Here is a 19,168-nt window from a genome sequence, read left to right as displayed (position 1 = left end):
GTGAATGTCTTCACAGCCCACACCCACACATTTTAGCCAACAGGAAGGCACAATCTGGGGCCTTTCACTTAGTTTTAAAAAGGTAAGTTACGTGCTTTAAGCCAAAGGGGATGAAAACTAGGGTGCTCCTCTGCGGGAAGCGTCTGACTCAGGCGTGCAGGGACAGACTATCAGGGACAGACCCCGACAGTCCCCCTTGCATGTCTCAGCTCCTTCACCGGGACGTCCTGTTCAATATCCGGAAGGGTTTGCAGGGCGCAGTATGGGGGCAACCGAGACAGCCCTTGTCACCGAAACCACAGCCTGACTCATACCTGGCGCTGCTTTCTGGTTCATGGGTGAGCTGTGCTGCCTTGGCTTGCAGGCCCGCCCTGGTCTACACAGCAATCCCAGGGTCAGGGCCACTCTCAGAGGTGGCCTCTCCTCACACACTGGCCTCGATGCGACTCTGGCCTGCCTGGCAGTAGACACGGCTGGAATCCAGCCACCCCGGCCTTCTCCACTCAGGACCCAGGTGCAGAGAATGCACTTGTCACTTTTAATCTGACCTCACACATATGCTCGGAGAAGGTCAAAATGCCCGTGTCCATCGCCTGCCAGGAATTGTACCAAATTCCAATTAAGATATTGTCCAAAAGTTACCTCAGACTAAGACATTAGGGCACAGACTCTGCTCCCTAGAACATAGATTTTCCCAGTTAACTGACCAAAAGTCTTTTTTACAAGAAATGCATATCGAAACTACTACTCTAAAGAACACAATCTGGAAAACCCTGCCTTGTGGTAAGTCTGTTTTCTCCACATCTATTTTTCGGTGTTCATAGAATGTAGAAATTTTGATTTTCAAAATGAGGAACACAGACTCTTCTCATCACCGGGTGGAACGTGCGGAGGAGGATAAGATGCCGGAGTGTTTGCTTTTGTTCCCAACCCTGAAGTGCAGGAGAATCCACTCGACCAAAGATCAAAGTCATGTGAGAGGCCAGGTGAGCTGGCTCACGCCTATAATCCCAGCACTTTGGGAGGCCGAGGAGGGTGGATCGCCTGAGGTCGGGAGTTCGAGACCAGCCTAGCCAACATGGTGAAATCCCATCTCTACTAAAAATACAGAAAAATTAGCTGGGCTTGGTGGCACATGCTTGTAATCCCAGCTACTTGGGAGGATCAGGCAGGAGAATCGCTTGAACCCAGGAGGCGGAGGTTGCAATGAGCCAAGATCACACCATTGCACTCCAGCCAGGGCGACAGAGCAAGATTCCGTCTCAAAACAAAACAAAACAAAACAAAAAAAGCAAACCAAAAGTCACACTAGAGTTGGGTCCCATCTCCCATCTCCTTCCTCACCAAGTCTATGCCCAAGCCAACGATCAATAACCTGTGGCTAGACCTGGACTTAACCACCGTCCCTTCCATTACCAAGTCTCCCAAAAGCAACAGCAGAGCGGCCGGCTGTCATCCCCAAAGGGCGCTAAGAAGAAGAGGCGAGGAACACTCATGGAAAATCCTCCCCTGGATAATTAAGGGCTGGCTCTGTGATGACTATCTGCATGGTTCCGCCCTTTTAAATCTGCCCTGAACACCATCCAACATTGACTTATATGCCCATGGGGGAAGAGGAGAAAAAGAGATACAACTCTCCCTTATTTGGGGAGAAATCCTTCCTGCATCAAAATCCACTATAAAGGGTATTCAGCTGTTGTCTACCCCAGAGTGCCTCATGAGCAGCTTGGACCAGGCCAAGCTCTCCAAGTCATCGGCTGGCGTTCACCATCGTGACCATGCTCTCCATCATTCAGGCACTTGCAGACTCTTCAAATAGGACCCAGGAAAAACCCTAGACCACATCCCACCTCTGGGTGACTTCTACCTCCCCCTCCCTGAGTCTGTCCTCCCCTGCTCTGTAATAGAGACTATCAGCTGGGCACACAGCCACGACAAGAGACCACATTTCCCAGACTCTAAGCAGCAGCCTGTGGTCACACAACTAAGACCTTGCCAGTGGGACAGACAGGAGCAAACGTGCCCCGTGCCCGTTTGGTCTTGGCCCTGAAGCACTGGCAGCGAGAGAGGACAATGGCTGAAGACCAAGGGAAGCCTGGGGCTCCGGATGGTGGAGCCACCCACCAGCACAGACCGTGACAGTGTGGGCCACAGCCACTGACCCCACGTGCAGGGGAGAAATGAATTTCTATCTTTTGTGAGACACTATTTCAGAGCTACTAGGACGGCAACTTGGCCTAAACATTAATGAATATGCCATCTCATTTCTTAAAACCCATGTTGTGGACTCATTTTTTAAGTCTGTCAAACACCTCTGCCTAAGTGACTGGTTTATGCAGCACAGTCCCTTTGTAATTAGATTCCAAGGTTGTCCCTCGGATTCTCTGGCAACGCTAGCTGATCTTTTAACCAGCTAAAACCTCCTGGTCTCAGGCCCTCTGAGGCTCATCCTCACTCCAGCTCCCCCATTCACCTCCCCCGCCTGCACTGTTTTCCTCGTAGGAAGGAACCTTCTAACAAACGGTGTAATTGACCAACCTCACCAACAGAACTCCCCAAGAGCAGGACTTTGTACGCTGCTGTGTCCACCGCAATAACCCCCAATGGCCAGAGCAGCTGCTGAGACGCAGGAGGCACACAAGTCTATGCCGAATGAAAAACGATTTCCCTCACTAGGCTACAAAGATGGACTGCATTGTAAGTTAGGGTGTCTTGGACTGTGTGATACTACTTATGCTCTTCTAAGTCAGGGCACCCTACAGGCAAGGCGGCTGGAACTAGAGAGATGACTGACATAAGTAGTTTTCAAGTTATATTCCAAGAGCCCGGTGGCCTTAGGATCATATAAACACTAATTTCCATTTACCATTTTATTTTAAATTTTTTTAATCAACAGACTGAGCACACTCAAATATGCGCATTCAAAATAAAATGTGTACCTATTTTATATTCATGGCTCTTAATAATACTGTATTCTCCACATGAGATCCCAAATTTGCATTTTTTAAAAGCTAAAAAGCACCCGGAGAGCAGAAAAGGTAGCTGCTAAAGGACGCATCCCCTGCCAGCTGAGGGATGCCCATGCCCAACAGCAGACGTCCACGGGTGACGTCTCAGCAAGCCACCCAAGCAGACCTGGGCTCATCCCAGCCTTCGAGTCATAAAGCCTTTCTGCTTCATCTTTCGCTCCAAAATGTGGGGTCTGAGATTTACGTATATGCCATGTTGTCTGCCACCCAATCTTTAACTCGGGGCAAAGTCACTTCCCCTCTCCAGGGTACCCCATGCATCTGTAAAATTCCAGATGGACTTTCAGTTCCCCTCAGCTCCAGCAGACCCTTGCACCTCGAGAGGGCCCGGTGGTGTGGATGTGGGAAAGAAGCAAAGACTGCAACAGCTCCCGGCCTACCTCCAAAACACCCCTTCCCAAGAAAGTGTGGCCGCTCTGAGGGGCTGAGAGCAGGTCAACAGAAAAGGGTAAAAATGGAGAAAGACGACAACATCAGAGGTGGGTAGAGGACAGTGTGGGGTCAAGGGAGGCCACAGGCTCTGAGCTGGCAGAGCAAGGGTCAAGACCCAGCACTATCTGCTAGCTAGCACCCCTCAACCCTGAGGGTCTCCTAGCTGGGACCCCTCACCTGTGAGGGTCTCCATTCCTGCACCAATTAAATGAGACGATTAAGGACATTCAAAAAGGAATGTCTGTCCCTTGTCACCAGCACTCCTCAAGCAGAAGCGAGTATGGTTTGCTGGAAGTCTCATGCCATCTGGGATTTTTAAGTGGAGAGTTTTACCCCTCCTTCCAACTGTAATGTCTAAAACTCCACCGACTGCAATTCAAAGAAATTCGAAGGTTATCATCAAATAAAATAATGATACCATTAAAAATGAACACGCTAAAGCATTACTGGAATTGCTCTTCTGAAGGACTTAATGTTGGAAAGAGTCCCTGTAAACAACTTCGTATATGCTACAAATGAAATTCACTTAAGATAATAGTAAATCTAATTACATAAAACGAGGTAATTTTCTACATTTCTGTAATATTTCCACAGAGTGAAAAATTGAAAAGCTCTTTATGTAATGTGAATATTTATGCAAAGGAACCAAAATAAGTTGTAAAAGTAATCCTGCTACATTGCTGCTTTTCCCTTTTAATATAATTTTATACCATATTGATTTTCTTGAGATCTCCCTTTTAATACCATTTTATCAATTATTTTATGGTTTATAATAGTATTTGATTATGTAAATTGGGACCATTAGCCTTCTGGAGATACACAGTTTCAGAAGTTTATCATCCCCAAAAAAAACTATCAATTGCTACTATTACTATAAGAAGTTTCATCTTATTTATTTTAGAATTAAATTTTTTGTAGAGATGGGATTTTGCTATATGTCCCAGGCCAGTCCTGAACTTCTGGGCTCAAGTGATCCTCCCACCTCAGCCTCCCAAAAGTGAAGAGACTGTAAGTGTGAGCCACCATACCAGGCCTAAGAAGTTTCCTCTCAAAGGGGTGTTCTTTCCTTAATGAATCACATCTGTGTAGACCACACTTAAAAAAACACAGCTTCCTTCAGCTCTCCCTGCAACTGCAGTGGAAACCACAGCCCTGTCATCCTGATGGCTGTCTATCATCCAGGACCCAACCTCTAACACTGCAATGACAGATCTGGCCAATCTTGAAAATCACCACTCACCTAAATGCCCTGCACTTACAGGAGGGGTGGGGCAAGAGTGATCACAGTGACTTCGCTGCATAACCACAGCAGGGATGAAACAGCAAGTGCTAAACAGCTGTGCGAATTCGTTTGCATTTACTGTGCTTCAAGGATGACTTCAGCTGTGCTCATGACATATGCCGGTTATCTGTGAGCACTGCATCAAAACCCAATAGGAAGCCATGTTTTACACAAGCAAATCACAGAGCAGGATGGTACAGCCACCCTCCACCTGGCTTCCACTACCTTACCTGTGGACTGGAGGCCACAGAAGGCACTTGGGAGAGTTCAGAGGAGACATCACTGGTGCGGGCCAGCCCCACCTCCATGCCCTGGGAGCGCTGGCAAGCAGGGAAGTGTGTGCTCCCCTTGGCACGGCCACTGCTCCCACATCCAACATCCGACCTCCATAATCACACCCTGCTCCTTACTTCCAAAATGAAAATATTATACGCTTATTTTGGAAACTAAGTTGTCATGTGAAATATGAAACAATGGTAAGATAACAGCCCTACAAAAATAAATAGAACCTGTTTCGGAAAATAAGCTACCAAACTGTTCTTAGGTGAGATAATTCCAGGCATGATCCTTCCTTGCTTCCTTCTATGGATTCATTGATTTCCCATGAAACAAAACAGCCGGTCTCAAAAGTAGACAGATAGGCTGGGTGTAGTGGTTCACTTTGGGAGGCCAAGACAAGGGGATCACTTGAGGTCAGGAGTTCAAGACCAGCCTGGCTAACATGGCAAAACCCTATTTCTACCAAAAAATAAAATAAAATAAAATAAAATAAAAAACCACCCAACAACAAAAACCACAAAATTGGCCAGGTGTGGTGGCATGCACCTGTAGACCCAGTTACTTGGGAGGCTGAGGCACAAGAATCACTTGTACCCAGGAGGTGGCGGTAGCAGTGAGCTGAGATTGTGCCACTGCAATCCAGCCTGGGTAACAGGGCAAGACTCTATCTCAAAAAAAAAAAAAAAAAAAAAAAAGTAGACCGATATTTTTTAGTGATATTTAAGAAGCAAAACACAGAAGGAATAGTTTGGTTCCTTTTAATGTAACTTGAAAGAAAGAAAAGAAATGGATACATGCAACAGATTCCTTAAAACCCAGGTTTCCTGAGAAAAAGGCTCAATATGTATATTCTGCATCCAGCATAATACTTACTAGATCTAGTGCAGAGCCTCCACCAAGATATTCCATTATTATCCATAATTTTGTATCCTATAAAAAAGAAGAGAATCATTTTCAAAATGAATCCAGGAAATTTTTTTTTTTAATAATCAAACGGTATTTTTCAGTAGTATATTGGAGCTAGAAAGTTTTACAAACATGTACCAGCAAGGGAAGTGTGTCAAAGTGAGAACTGCGCAGGGGCCCCCAGGGCACAGGGAAACCCCCATCACGATCTGGGAGGGAGCCATGGGGTGTGCTCGGGGGCCCGAACCTGACTCCAGGGCTCCGGGAGTGCGTTCCACCCACTGCCCCAGGAGCTCGGAAGGGGGACCAGGTGTTTCCGTTTTTAGGCCACTTCACTGGGGGGATCCTCAGGCACAGCGGGACCTGAGAACCTGCAGCCAGCTGAGGCAGCAGTGTCACACACATCGGGAGAGCAGTGCCAAGGCAAGACCCTCCCCTCTTCCTCCCTCCTGCGGCACTGAGCCTCCCTGCGCCCCTGTCCCCCGCTGTGTGTCTCCAGGTTCCTGTGGGCCGAGGGGCCGCCTAGTGTGGCTTCCGACTCGCTTGCCTGTTTGCTAGAAGGGCAGCCAATTCCAGCACCTCCCGAAGCTGCCATACTCTCCCCGCTCAGGGAGCTTTCCAGAAAAGCAGGCCTGTCCTAACACGCATGTCTGTGTCTTCTCAAGGCCCCGGCTCTCACTGTCCCCAGCTCTGCGCCTACCTTCCCTGTGGTCTCTCTTGAAGCTACTCAGCCCTCCTGACTTGCAGAGTTCTCTTTAAAAACACAAATCCCAAAGTGCTACTCCCTGGAAAACAAGCCTGCAAACCTGCCCACTCTCCTGGGGGAGGCAGGCAGTGCAGGGCACGGGGCAGCCTGGGCAGGGTCTGGATCCCGACTCCCACTTCACAACCTAGGGGCCTGGGCAGCTGTCTCCTGAGCTTCCGCACGAGGCCTTGGCCAAGAGCCTGGCCACGGCGAGCAGCCAAGAACCCACAGCTGGCACGGGACACCACCGCCAGAGTGCGGGTTCACGGGGTTCAGACATCAGCCTGCTTCGCTGCTGACTCAAAAGCTCGATGGTGGGTTTTGCACACATGGAGAAAAAGAAAAACTTTTCTGAAGTTCTCTGGTCCCTTTGGGACAGCACTGCGTCTGGCTCTTAGAACACCCAAGGAAGACCCCTCAGCTCATCCCACTGCAGGTCTCACTGCACTGACTCCAAATGAACTCACCCTTGAAGAACACATCCCAACTTCCCAGGCATTTTTACTTTTGGCGGTTCCGCAAGTCAGGAAAAGGCTTCACTTGTCTTCCCCTCCCCACGCCCCAGGCAAACTTTACTTTTATTATCTGTTGCTCTGATTTTCATTTCAGGTTTATTTCTCTGCATTTTCCACTTAACAGCAAATTCAAGTGCCCAGGGACAGTGCTGGTGTGCTCGAGTTCAGCAAATGTTAACTGTGGACCCTGTGACAAAGGAAGGGTAACTTGTGTTGACTCTGGGAGGCGCTAATGGCAAGATGCACTGTGTTTATAAAACGCATTCCTCTCAAAATTCAAACTAAATCCTGCCATCTGGAGTTGATTCTATGACAGTCCAAATAAACAGCCCAAGGTTTAATGTATGTTGAACGCTTTTCAAGCTTTTAAATGCCCTTGACTACTAAGATAATAAAGACAACTTCAGTCTTGACAAGCGCGGAAGCCTCAAAGGATGTGTCGGACACCCAACTCAGAGGGACAGGCATGTTGCTCGCTCAATAACCACCCAGTCACGGGCACCTGCCTTGAGGAGGCTTGGTGACCCCAGGCTCTGATTTCAGGGAAGCTTCCATCATCCAGAGTATCCTTCAGCACACCTTCATCTCACACACACGCTCACCTGCAGGCTCCCACAATCCTTGCTCCTGGGGAATGGGCATGCCACAGTAAGCTCTTCCAGGAAAACACCAGTATCTTTCTAGATGGCACGGGAAATCTAAATGGCTTTTCTCTACGAGACCTGGGAACTCTGACATTTCTACTCCCACTCCCTTTTTAACAGCTGCTGTTTAACTGGTTTCACTGGCTTCCATCCCTTCTATTTTCTGGGCATTAAGTCTGCTCCCAGCAAGGAGGTCATCTCCCCGCCTCTTCCCCCACTGCAGCCAGCTGTGCAATATGACACCCTGGGAAACAATCTTTTGCTGACTTAGGGAACTGAGGGTCACCAGGCAGCTTCCTGGAGCAGCAAGGCACAAGTGACCACCTCCTCGTCCATCTGCACTCCAAACCTCTGCCCTCCTCCATTCGCTGCTGCTCTCAATCTGACCCCCAATGTCACTACCTGCCAAGCAAACAAAATAACCTTCACCTGGCTACCTTCTCCCTTTAAGGAGGCCTAGCAGGACACCTCAACCCAGTTTTCTGTGTCACCCTGATCCTTCCCAGGACGTGCAAGCAACAACAGAATGTCCAGAAGCTCTCCACCCAGAGCAAAGCCCGCCTTAGGACCAAGGCCACCTCCTTCCTGGAGAGGAAGATGGAGAAAAAAACACAGCCTTCCCGTTTCCCTCCAGCTCATTCCTGGTAGCAGACGCGCTGGGTGGCAAGGCTACCCAGACAAAAGGCTTACCAGAGGGCACTCAGGAAACCAGCTCAAGTCCTTATTGAGGTCACTGCGTCTCAAACACTGGGCTGGGCCTGTGACTCACACACCAGCACCAACAACCAGGGGGTGGGATATCACGTCAGGAAAAGCTCCACTCTGGGTGGAACCTGCTTTTCAACCTCATTGGGTGCGTCACCGCCCAATGGGTTCACCTTGCCGGCTGCCTAGACAGAGGCGATTCATCAAGACAGGGGAACTGCAATTGAGAAAGAGTAATTCACGCAGAGCCGGCTGTGCGGGAGACTGGAGTTTTATTATTACTGAGATCAGTGTCTCCCAGCATTTGGGGAGCAGAGTTTTTAAGGATAATTTGGTGGGTGAGGGGAAGCCAGTGAGCCAGAAGTGCTGATTGATCAGAGACGAAATCATAGGGAGCCAGAGCTGTCCTCTTGCGCTCAGTCAGTTCCTGGGCGGGGAAGGGGGGGGCCACAAGATCAGATGAGCCAGTTTATTGATCTGAGTGGGACCAGCTGATCCATCAAGTGCAGGGCCTGCAAAATATCTCAGGAACTGATCTTTGGAGCAGTTTAGAGTGGGTCAGAATCTTGTAGCCCCCAGCTGCATGAATCCTAAACCATAATTTCCAATCTTGTGGCTAATGTTAGTCCTACAAAAACAGTCTGGTATCCAGGAAAGAAGGCGGTCTGCTTTGGCAAATGGCTGCTACCATCTTTGTTTAAACTATAAACTAAGTTTCTCCCAAAGTTAGGTCAGCCTATGCCCAGGAATGAACAAGGACAGCTTGGAGGTTAGAAGCAGATGGAGTCAGTTAAGTTTGATCTCTTTCACCGTCTCAGTCATCATTTTGCAAAGGCAGTTTCAAGTGTGCAACCATTCCAGCCGCTGAAGGTTGGCCCAGGGGACTGCATGGAGCTCACTAGACACAGGCAGCAGCTGCACCCCTGCCGGGCATCCCTGGGGCTCTCTTCCTGTGCGCCACATGCACCAGCCACTAACAGAGGAGGACCCCAACACCCAACGCCAACCACAAAGGATGGCAGCTTTCCCCTCCTTCCCATGGAAATGGGAGGAAGTGGAGGGGGGCAGGGACAGGAACACATGGACACAGGGAGGGGAACATCACACACTGGGGCCTGTCGGGGGGTGAGGAGCTAGGGGAGGGATAGCATTAGGAGAAATACCTAATGTAGATGACAGGTTGATGGGTGCAGCAAACCACCATGACACGTGTATACCTATGTAACAAACCTGCACGTTCTGCACATGTATTCCAGAATTAAAAAAAAAAAAAAAGTAAAGAAAGAAAAAGGGGACAGAGTAAAGGCCGAGTCTCAGTCTTCTGGTGCCCATACATAATGTGGGCCGCACTCACACCACGCCCCTGCAGCACTGCACTGGCAAGGCAGGACAACAGACAGTCAACACGGGTGCCAGGAGAGGGCCCTGAAATGTGTCTCCGTCGAGATCCCAAAGAATCATTTCTACCACCAACAATCTGAAGGAAGAAACGTTCAAGGGCGAACACACGGATAAGCTTGAGAAAGCAAGAGACAGGCTTTGGGGGCTGCAGGCAAGGCTCTTCTTTTCAGCCACACAGGGGGTCCTCCACCCCAGCACTGACTTTTGGGGCTGCTCAGCTCTGTTGCGGGCCTCCCCGTGCACTGCAACATGTTTAGCAGCACCCCTGGCTCTGCCCACTAGATGCCGGTGACACACCCCAGGTTCTGATAACTGAAAATGTCTCCAAACATCGTCAGTGTCCCCCAAGGGCAAAATCACCCAACTGAAAACCCCTGAACTACACCCACGATGGACGTTGACAAGTATGACATGGTTCCTGGGCCAGAAGCACTGTTCAGCCATTCTTCCTCATCTTGGCTTATACACTGAAACTCCGGCAGCAGGAAGATCAGCATTTACCAGGAGACATCAGGCAAGTCATTTAAACCCTCTAAATTCTTCATCCACAGCAAGATGGGAATCAGATCTGTGCTTCCAACCTCACAGTTCCCAGTGACAATTAAATGAGATCATGAGTAGGAAAGCACTTGGCAAAGTTCATGGTGCAAAGTGCCATCAGCTTTATCAACATCATCACCCAGAAATGCCTCTGAAGAACCTGGTAAAACCAAAAGGGCCCAATGAATAATTCTAAGTAGTTTCTGAGCAAAATGAAGCCTGGTACAGTGATTCACGTATTCTGCACCAGAGGCCTCCAGGCAGGAGCGTCTGAGTGGCAGCCTGTTCTCCAGGAAGGACCAAGCTCTGTCCTGCAGATGTGGAACCACCGTCCTCAAAAAACCTTCCAAACCATGACTTCTGAGGCATGCGTTCCCCAAGAAAAATAAACCAGCAGGATTCTCAACACAACCATGACTTTAATCGAAATAATGTCATGTTTTTTAAATGACATCAAATAACCTACGTTATGAATGACCTCGTGATACAATTTTCTCATCAGGGAAATAAAAATATTCATTTAATTAATAAATTCAGGAGTCAAAATAAGTATATAGAGTGAGAAGTCTCCCTCCCACCCTGGGCCCCCATTACCCAGCAAACCAACCCTCCCTGCCCCAGCAAGTCATCACAGCATCTAATGTAACCTCAGAGAAAAATAGTTATGCACATACAAGCAAATACCTGCAAAATCTTACCCCCCTTTTACCCAAACAGCAGCATTCTACACACACTGTTGTCTATCTTGCTTTTTACCTAAAGCTTCTTAAAGAGCAGTCCACATCTATCAGTAAAGGACTTCGTTTTTTTAACCATAATTAGCCCATGCTTTATTGAGCTCACATTGTTTCCATTTTTTGCTCTGATGGCCAGGGGTCAAGGACGAGCTGCACACCTGTCAATTTTGGTAGGTCCTAGAAGTAGACCTGCTGGGTGAAGGGACTCCATCTGAATTTTTAACAGATACTGACAAGTGAACTTCCAAAGAGGCTGCTGTCCCATATATGGCCTCAGCAGTGTCTGAGAGTGCTAATTTCCCCCTTTACCATGCCACGGTGTCATCAAGTTTTTTTTATTTTTATTTTCTTGTCATTGTTATAGGCTGAATTGTGCTTCCCTCTCCCACACACCCATGATTCACATGTTGGAGTCCCAATTCCCAATACCGCAGAATGTGACTCTTTTAAAGAGGTGACTGAGTTGCAATGAGCTCATTAGGGTGGGCCCTGATCCAGTATGGCTGGTGTCATAAAAAGAGATGAGGACACACACACACACACACACATACACACACACGGGGGAAGACCACGTGAGCATACAGGGAGAAGATGGTCATCCACAAGCCAAGGGGAGAGGCCTCCCAAGAAACCCACCCTGCCAACACCTTTCCAGGTTTGTTAGCAAATGAATTCCTGTTGAAGCCTCCCAGTCTGCGGTACCTTGTTCTGGCAGCCCCAGCAAACTAAAGCCAGTTAATCATTCATACACAAATGATGCTTCGGGGGAGTTTTATTTCTCTTTCTCCTATTGTAAGGCTGAACATCTTCATATATTGAAGAGTCATGCATATTTTCTTTCCTGTGAGCTGGGTATATCCTTTGTCCACTTTTCTATTGGGTTACTGACCTTTTTTTAAAAGCAGGAGTTTTTAACATATTGGGAAAATTCGCCTTCTGTAATAGGAGCTGCAAACACTAGCTTTTGCTTCCGGTAGGTTTTGCTTGCAGAAATTAATACAGACATAGTATCAATAACCATAGCACTTCCAGGCAAACTTGCCCCAAAGTATTTGGAAGTACTTTCTAAGAACCCGGAATCACTGACCAGAACCAGGGCCCCCACATTAACAACTCTCACAGGAGCTTGGCAGAGGTCACACAAACCCACCAAGGTTTAAAAAAAAAAAAAGACAAACAAGAAAGGGCAGATGCCTCACAGCTAACAATGAAGATTTTAAAACAGGAATTCGAAACTGCAGCTCTGCTCTGCACCTGCAATGCCCTCCGCAGCCTCCACATTTCACCAGCTGTAACCAAAGGCTAAAACCAAGAGGTATAAACAGTGCAGTGGGCTTTATTAAAATCACGCGGGGTCAAGACTTCCTTAAGAGTGTGAGTTTTTGCAAAAGGTACCTTTCTGTGCAGATGACACATGTGGCTTCAAAACCTTAAGGCCTGGTTTGCATCCTGCCTCCGCCCAGGCCAGCTCTGATGGCAACTACTACAAGTCTCCACTTCCCACCTGCCCACAGGACTAATGTGCATGCTCCTCAGAAGGGCTTCAGTGGCGATAAAGTGAGGCCGTGTACACAGCAAGACTCATCAACTTTAACCACTGTTACCATGTTAACTCTACAGCATCCTCTGTCTGAACTGCAGGCTTGCGAACCCAGGAGAAATCCAAGCCTGCTGCCCAATTTACCTTCAGAGCAGCCCGACCATCTTCAAAGTGCAGGAACCATTCCTGGGCTCAAAAAGCTTATCTGGTTGTTCCTCAGGCTCACAGATGCTAGGATTTCTTGACCGATTCATCGAACACATAACGTACCTACTAGGTACCCAAGGTGGCTGAGGGGGGAACGCCGAGTGAGTAACACCCTGGCTCTGGCTTCCAGGAACTTCTAATAACAGAAAAGTGGGCAAATAATTAGCATCAGACAGCCAGTGGCAGATGCCACAAAAGAGACAGGGAAGGAAGGCCTGGTTGCTCAGGAAGGTCCGTCTGACCGCCAGGAGGGTGGCGGCACCTGAGCTGTTCCCTGAAGGGCTATGACCTGCCAGCCTGGGGCAGGGGGTGTGTTTCTCACAGGCTCAGGTGGAGAAGACCAGCAGAAGGTGAGGAAAACTCCTGTTCACTGAGGGCAGCTGGGAATGAGAGGGACACCCTTGAAGCCAGCTGATGGGGTTCAAAGTTCATTTAATAAGCAACAGGAAGTCACCGAAACTTCTGCTAATAGAACAAATGACCAGCCACTGACTACAACAACAAATACCCAAAAGAGCCAGCTCTGCCAGGACAAACAGCAACAGCGGGCAGGCAGGGGAGGGAGTGGAGATGGGTGCCCACATTGCTGTGACACTGAGGAAACATTCTGGTGGGATATTCACCAAGCCAGCTGCTTCCTTTGTTGGCTCCCGTGTGCATAGATATAAACCTTTTTCTCCCATTAATATGTCTTTTATCAGTTTAATCTGCAGGCCCCAAATGCCGAACCTAACAGAGAGAAAGTTTTTCCTTCCTGACAAGTGAACTATTTATTGCCAAATTTTTAACTCAAAGGGCACATTGATCATATGTAAGCCATTCTAGGTAAATAAAGTCCAGCCCTATCACTTATTATCTTTCGTTACTAAGAGGACCCTATAGTCACAGGAGAACATTACGTCCTGTGGGTCACTCTTCCCATACACTACCCTAGTCCCAAACTGCATTTTGAACTCTTACATTATCTCAGCAACACAATTAAAGGGGTGGGGCAGGACATACTATGCTGAGTTGGACTAACGTCCAGGGTCAAAGCTTCCACGCAATCAATGCGGGGTAAAGGCTCTGGCCTTCCGTTCTCCCAAGTGATCATTATTAGAAAAGAACCAGCCAGCAGTGACAGCTTCCGGTGTTGGAGAAAATCAGGATTGGACAATATAGAAGGAAGGCCTCATCCTCCCTGGTGTTCGCAAACAAACATGTCCAACTTAGGCACACAACAGCTGAACGTCTCCAACCCACTCCCATAGGGAAGGCAGCCTACATTAACAATGGAGTTTCTGTAGCAAATCATGTCACTACTACCTGAGGAGGCTTCCCGCAGCGAAGAAGAGGCTGGATGGAGAATGAGAAGTGTTCTCTGGAGAAAACGAGGGAGAGCTGCAAAGATGTACGGGGACCAGCCCAGCACAGAAAGCCGGGGGGCTGCCTGGCTAGGGTGGAGAGGGAAGCACTCATTGTCCTTCCCTTTCAGACGCCAGGCATTGCACTGGGTGCCTGGTGTACATCATGTCACCAGTCCTCACCACATTCCCATAAGCTGGGGGTAGAGCTGGCCCCTTTAAAGAATGCAGCAGGAGCACACAGGACCTGCACCCCTTCTCATCTCCCCGTGAGCACTGCCTTCTCTGCTGACCCTAAACTAATGTCCAAGTTCCCAACAAGTGGCTTAGTCACTATTTTTAGGGATGAACATGGGGTAGGGGGAGATCACTGCTGATTAGGAGAGAGAACGGAGACCTCAGGCTTCCCTCTTCCAGAGGGCCCCAAAGGCAGCAAAAGCAAGGAAGTTTTCTTGTGCTGGCAACAAACAGTAATTAGGAGAAAGCCACTGTAACATCGACATCAACTTAAACAGAGGGGTGCAAAATAAAACCTGGAATAACACAGAGAGGAACAAAACAAAGCAACTGAAAATTACTGGATCACATCCTCACATCAAAGAAAAAAGTCAAAACCATCACTACAAGTTAGCTACAAATAATACTGGAAACACTGCAACACCAAAAGCTGTACAACCCAGCCAAAGATTTATTTCGAGAAAACCCACAGCATTACATACATTCATCACTAAGCCAAAAAAACACTAACTGTTCAATCCAAAAGTCTAAGGAGGAAAGCAAAGAACAGAATAAAGATACATGCATAATCAAAAATATTGGGATGAGAAATGAATCCAATGATTTTTAGAATAGATAACCTCCAATTACTATAACCAAGGAAAAACATAGATAACACATCCATTTGCAATAGAGCAATAAAAGGAGAAAATCTTTAGACAGGAAAAAAATTTTAATGCAATACATGGCAAAATTTTACAGTAGTAAACTGGTACAGAATTAGACAATTTCAATAATCTATTAATAAAATTTACTCAAGAAAGAATAACGACAGGCAGAAAAGGGTGGGTGAAGAAACAGATCAACTCACCTCCTTTAAAGTGTGTGTGTGTCTGTGTGTGCGCGTGCACATGCGTGTGTGTGTGTAAACAAATCAACAGATCGCAAGAGGTTCAAATGGTTTTGCCCTTGAATAATTCCAAAACGTGAAGGACCTGGTAATTTTAGCAACTCCTTCAGGGCACAGTATTTTTTAAGGGCATCACAACATAATACCAAAATCAAGGCGAGAGGAGGAGGAAGAGGTTGGTGTTAAGGAAGGATGAGAACTGCTAGGAAGAGGGAGGCTGCAGTTGTGTGTGTGAAGAGCGAAGCCCTCTCTGCAACAGGGAGCTGTAGTCTAGTGAGAGGGGCTGGCCCAAAGAGGGCCATTTCTACGGGAGGAAAAAAAGGTGCTTTTGGAAATGAGTATGTGACGTATGAGAGTCTCCGGGTATTTAAGTTTTTTTCAGCTTTTTTTCTCAAATACCACTGGCCCACCTCTAACAATCCTCAGGATTCGTTCAGCACAGCCCACCCCCCAGGTGGGCAGGATGCAGCGTTTTCAAGAGGCTTGAGCTGGGAAAGCAGGAGAGCCACATTCTCCTTCACGAGGGGTGGCCACAGGCTTCCTTAGGAAGAAAACAGCCCCAGAATTTCGGTCTGCTTCTCTCTGGTCAAGAAGGGAGGATCCATACCACCATCTTATATTAGTACCATGCGGCAGCAACCCATACTGTACTAAGTATCCTCATGAAGAGAACTCCACTGGATTCTCCCAATCATCCTGTCCCCTTAGGTAATCAGCCTTCTCTCATTTTACAGATTAAGATGCCTGGTCACATGGCAAGGAAGGAGAGAAATTGGGACTCAAATCCAGATTTCCTGACATCGCATCAGAAGCCTAAATAAAGAACCACAAGAAAAAAAATTAAGACTATTAATTTATAAAAGATTCCAGTAAGAAAAATACTTCGATTGTTCTTAACATGTAATTTTTAACTGATTTCCTTTTAGAAGCCAATGAACTCTAATCTGACTGTCCAAAAAGTACATCAAGTTATGAAAACAATTGCCTGTAATTTGAAAGATTTACATGCCTCATTCCATCATGCCAGATTTAAGAACTCCTGTTCTGATCCCCTTTAATAAACTGGAAAGAACACTGGGCATTCCCTAAAACATTCTTCTTGGGATTTATGTCACAGACCATCTCTTTTGGAAAGGGCTGCATGCGTGCGTCCGCACATAATATGTACAGAGGTGTTCCTCTTTTCCATAAACACAAATGTGGCACAATAAATGTGCTAATGGAAAGTTTCTGTGCTTAAATTCTAACAGATACTAACAGGAATAAAAACATTCTGCTTAAACTTAAGGATGCTTACAAAGCAATCAGGGAAATACAACTACAAATAACCTAAATCTGAGGGAAAAGAAAAGAAGCAACAAAAGAAGTAGGAAAAGTACCCTGGGAGGGAAGAGAGAGATTTTTCTTTCCTCCTCATCCATCTTCATTAAAGAGCAAACATCACAGCCAATGATTACCAACTGCTAAGTCAGGTAAGTTCCATGCCATAATCTTGCTATGAAGCTAGTAATGTGTTCTTTCTGCAAAAGTGAAATATTTCTAATAATTACAATATTGTTCTTCTGCTAGGTGGCAATCTTAATGGTCAATACGTAACACGTTACAAATATCGATAAAACCAAAAAAGTGATTTTTTTATGACTTAGCATTAATTCTTTCAAGACCCAGCCCTAAGAGACCAAACAAGACCAAGTCAGAAAGTGAGTATGTCTGAGAAAGAATAAAGACTTAATGGTATTCTGCAAAATTTTTAAGAAGTGCCTCTAACAGTATTATAAGAATAACTTATGGAATAAGTAGGTTCACGAACACCAAATGCTGTATTTCAAATGCATGGGCGACAAATTCATATATTTCCACTGCCACGTGTAGGGTTGAATCCCAAGCTAAACAGCTTCCAAAGGAAGGGACTGTTCACTGTGGCTGTCCGATGCTTGATTGTCCTGAGGGATTTTTTTCTAGTGTTGGAACCCTCTGGTTCTCTTCCCTCCTACCTTTGCTACTTCATTTTTATTTTCTGCACAATTCTATTCCAGAAGGAACTGTCGGTTATGTAAATCAATGTGTTCTTGATTTATAACAAGTGTGTTAGCCGAGAGCTACTGAAACAGTCACATTGCACTAGGGTCAGACATGCAAATCCAAGGGCACCCGCACTGGGGCACAAACACCTAGCTAAAGGCCCAGGAGAAGGGTCTGCGACCCACGGAGGGGTGCAGAGACAGCTGCTCCTCACTGCATCCAGCACGGAAGGAACCACCACCAATGCCTCGGTGAGGATGCCCCTGTGGCAGCGCATAAAACCCGGTGGCAGGACGGCGGGCTCCAAGAAACAGCCTCCCAGCTCCGTCTAGCACCCAGCAAACCAGGCCCCATGTCAGCAACAACCACGACAACTTGTTACTAACAGACAGGATTCAAGAAAGGGGCCTGGTTCCCGCAGCCCACTTTCCTTATTTTGAAGCAGATGTCTTTATTTACTCACATGCCTGGAAACCATGCTGCGCTACAAGAACTGCGGAACGAGAACTGATTTGCCTCCCTGGAAATAAGTCTTCTCTTTAATTACTTACCTGCAGTCCTTTATTCCACAATCTAATTAACATTTGTGATCTCTGGTATCAGACCACATTGTAGAAATTTACTCAGGAATATAGAAGTTTTAGAAAAGAAAGAATATGGCATAATTATCTTATTGGAATATATCAGATGTGTTTGGATACTCCAGACAGAGGTTTAAATTTGCAGAATGTGCATATTGAGACAAAAGAACTAAAATACCATTAATACTTATTTTAAATTATAGGTAACATTAGCCAGAAAACAGAACTGAATTTCTTTTTGGAGAAGTAAAATATTTAGCCTAATTGGAATTTTAATTCCATTCAACTTTCTGGACAGAAAAAAAAAAACATAAAATGAAGCTGCCAAATATCTTCGGGGGCTTTTTTCAGTTATACTAGGACAGTGTGTTCAGCAGAGAGAAAGGGATCATAGTCCCTGTCGTCGGAAACATTTCAAAGCAGATCTTTTATATTATCTTCGGCACTGAGCCTACAATTTTTTCCCCATAATTGATTGCGAAATGAAATGTACTCCCTTGTGATTTCACAGCAAGATTTCCTTGCTGATTTGTTTCATCCTTGCTGATGTGTTTAGTTCACCCAAAGGCAAATAGCTTTGCCTTTACCCATGGTCGCACTACAGTCTGATACCATGGGCTCCATGGACCATTTCAATATTCCACAAAAGCTCAAGGACAGATACTTGCATACTAAAGATTTTTCTCAGAGAAAACAGATGTGCTTCTCCCTCTCCCAGAAGTTGCAGCTGTGCCAGACTGATCAGGGAGGCAGCCGATGACTTCCAAATGGCAAAGGAAGCCTTGGTGCATGGCTGCCCTGCACTCATGCGGGAGGGGATGAAGGTCTCCAGGTTCCCTGCTGGGAGCCCATAGGTGGGATGATTTAAGCAGATGAGCAGACACTGATGTAGGGAAGTGAGGACTGTGTCAAGCAGCAGCAAGCATGCTCGTAAGAACCAGAGAATTCTCGTGTTTGGAATAAACAAGTCTGATTTCCAACCCTTGGCGAGACCAGCAAAAGTGGAAGGGAGAATTGCCACAATCCTAACTCAAGTCACAAGGATAAAGATTTTGTTTATTGCTCAGAGGAAGAGAATTCTCATGGAAAAAATAAGTCAACTCCGACTGCCCTACCACATCAAAGGAGGGCGTG

The 19,168-nt window shown here is 46.7% G+C and overlaps 1 protein-coding gene across 9 annotated transcripts in view; it reads right to left on the bottom strand.

Annotated features, from left to right (window-relative positions):
* The window catches only part of STK24 (serine/threonine kinase 24), a 143,496-nt gene that overhangs the window by 36,718 nt on the left and 87,610 nt on the right, over positions 1 to 19,168 (bottom strand). For all 9 annotated transcript variants that reach the window (XM_017862124.1, XM_017862131.1, XM_017862118.1 and 6 more), the window contains one exon: positions 5,896 to 5,952. In XM_017862124.1, the coding sequence (XP_017717613.1) occupies positions 5,896 to 5,952 (57 nt within the window). The remainder of the gene's footprint in view (positions 1 to 5,895; positions 5,953 to 19,168) is intronic.

This window comes from Rhinopithecus bieti, unplaced genomic scaffold (genome assembly GCF_001698545.2).
Source record: "Rhinopithecus bieti isolate Rb0 unplaced genomic scaffold, ASM169854v2 scaffold_2254, whole genome shotgun sequence".
Lineage (NCBI taxonomy): Eukaryota > Metazoa > Chordata > Mammalia > Primates > Cercopithecidae > Rhinopithecus > Rhinopithecus bieti.
The sequence above is the reverse complement of the archived record's forward strand: the minus strand, read 5'-3'. Positions and strand labels throughout refer to the sequence as shown.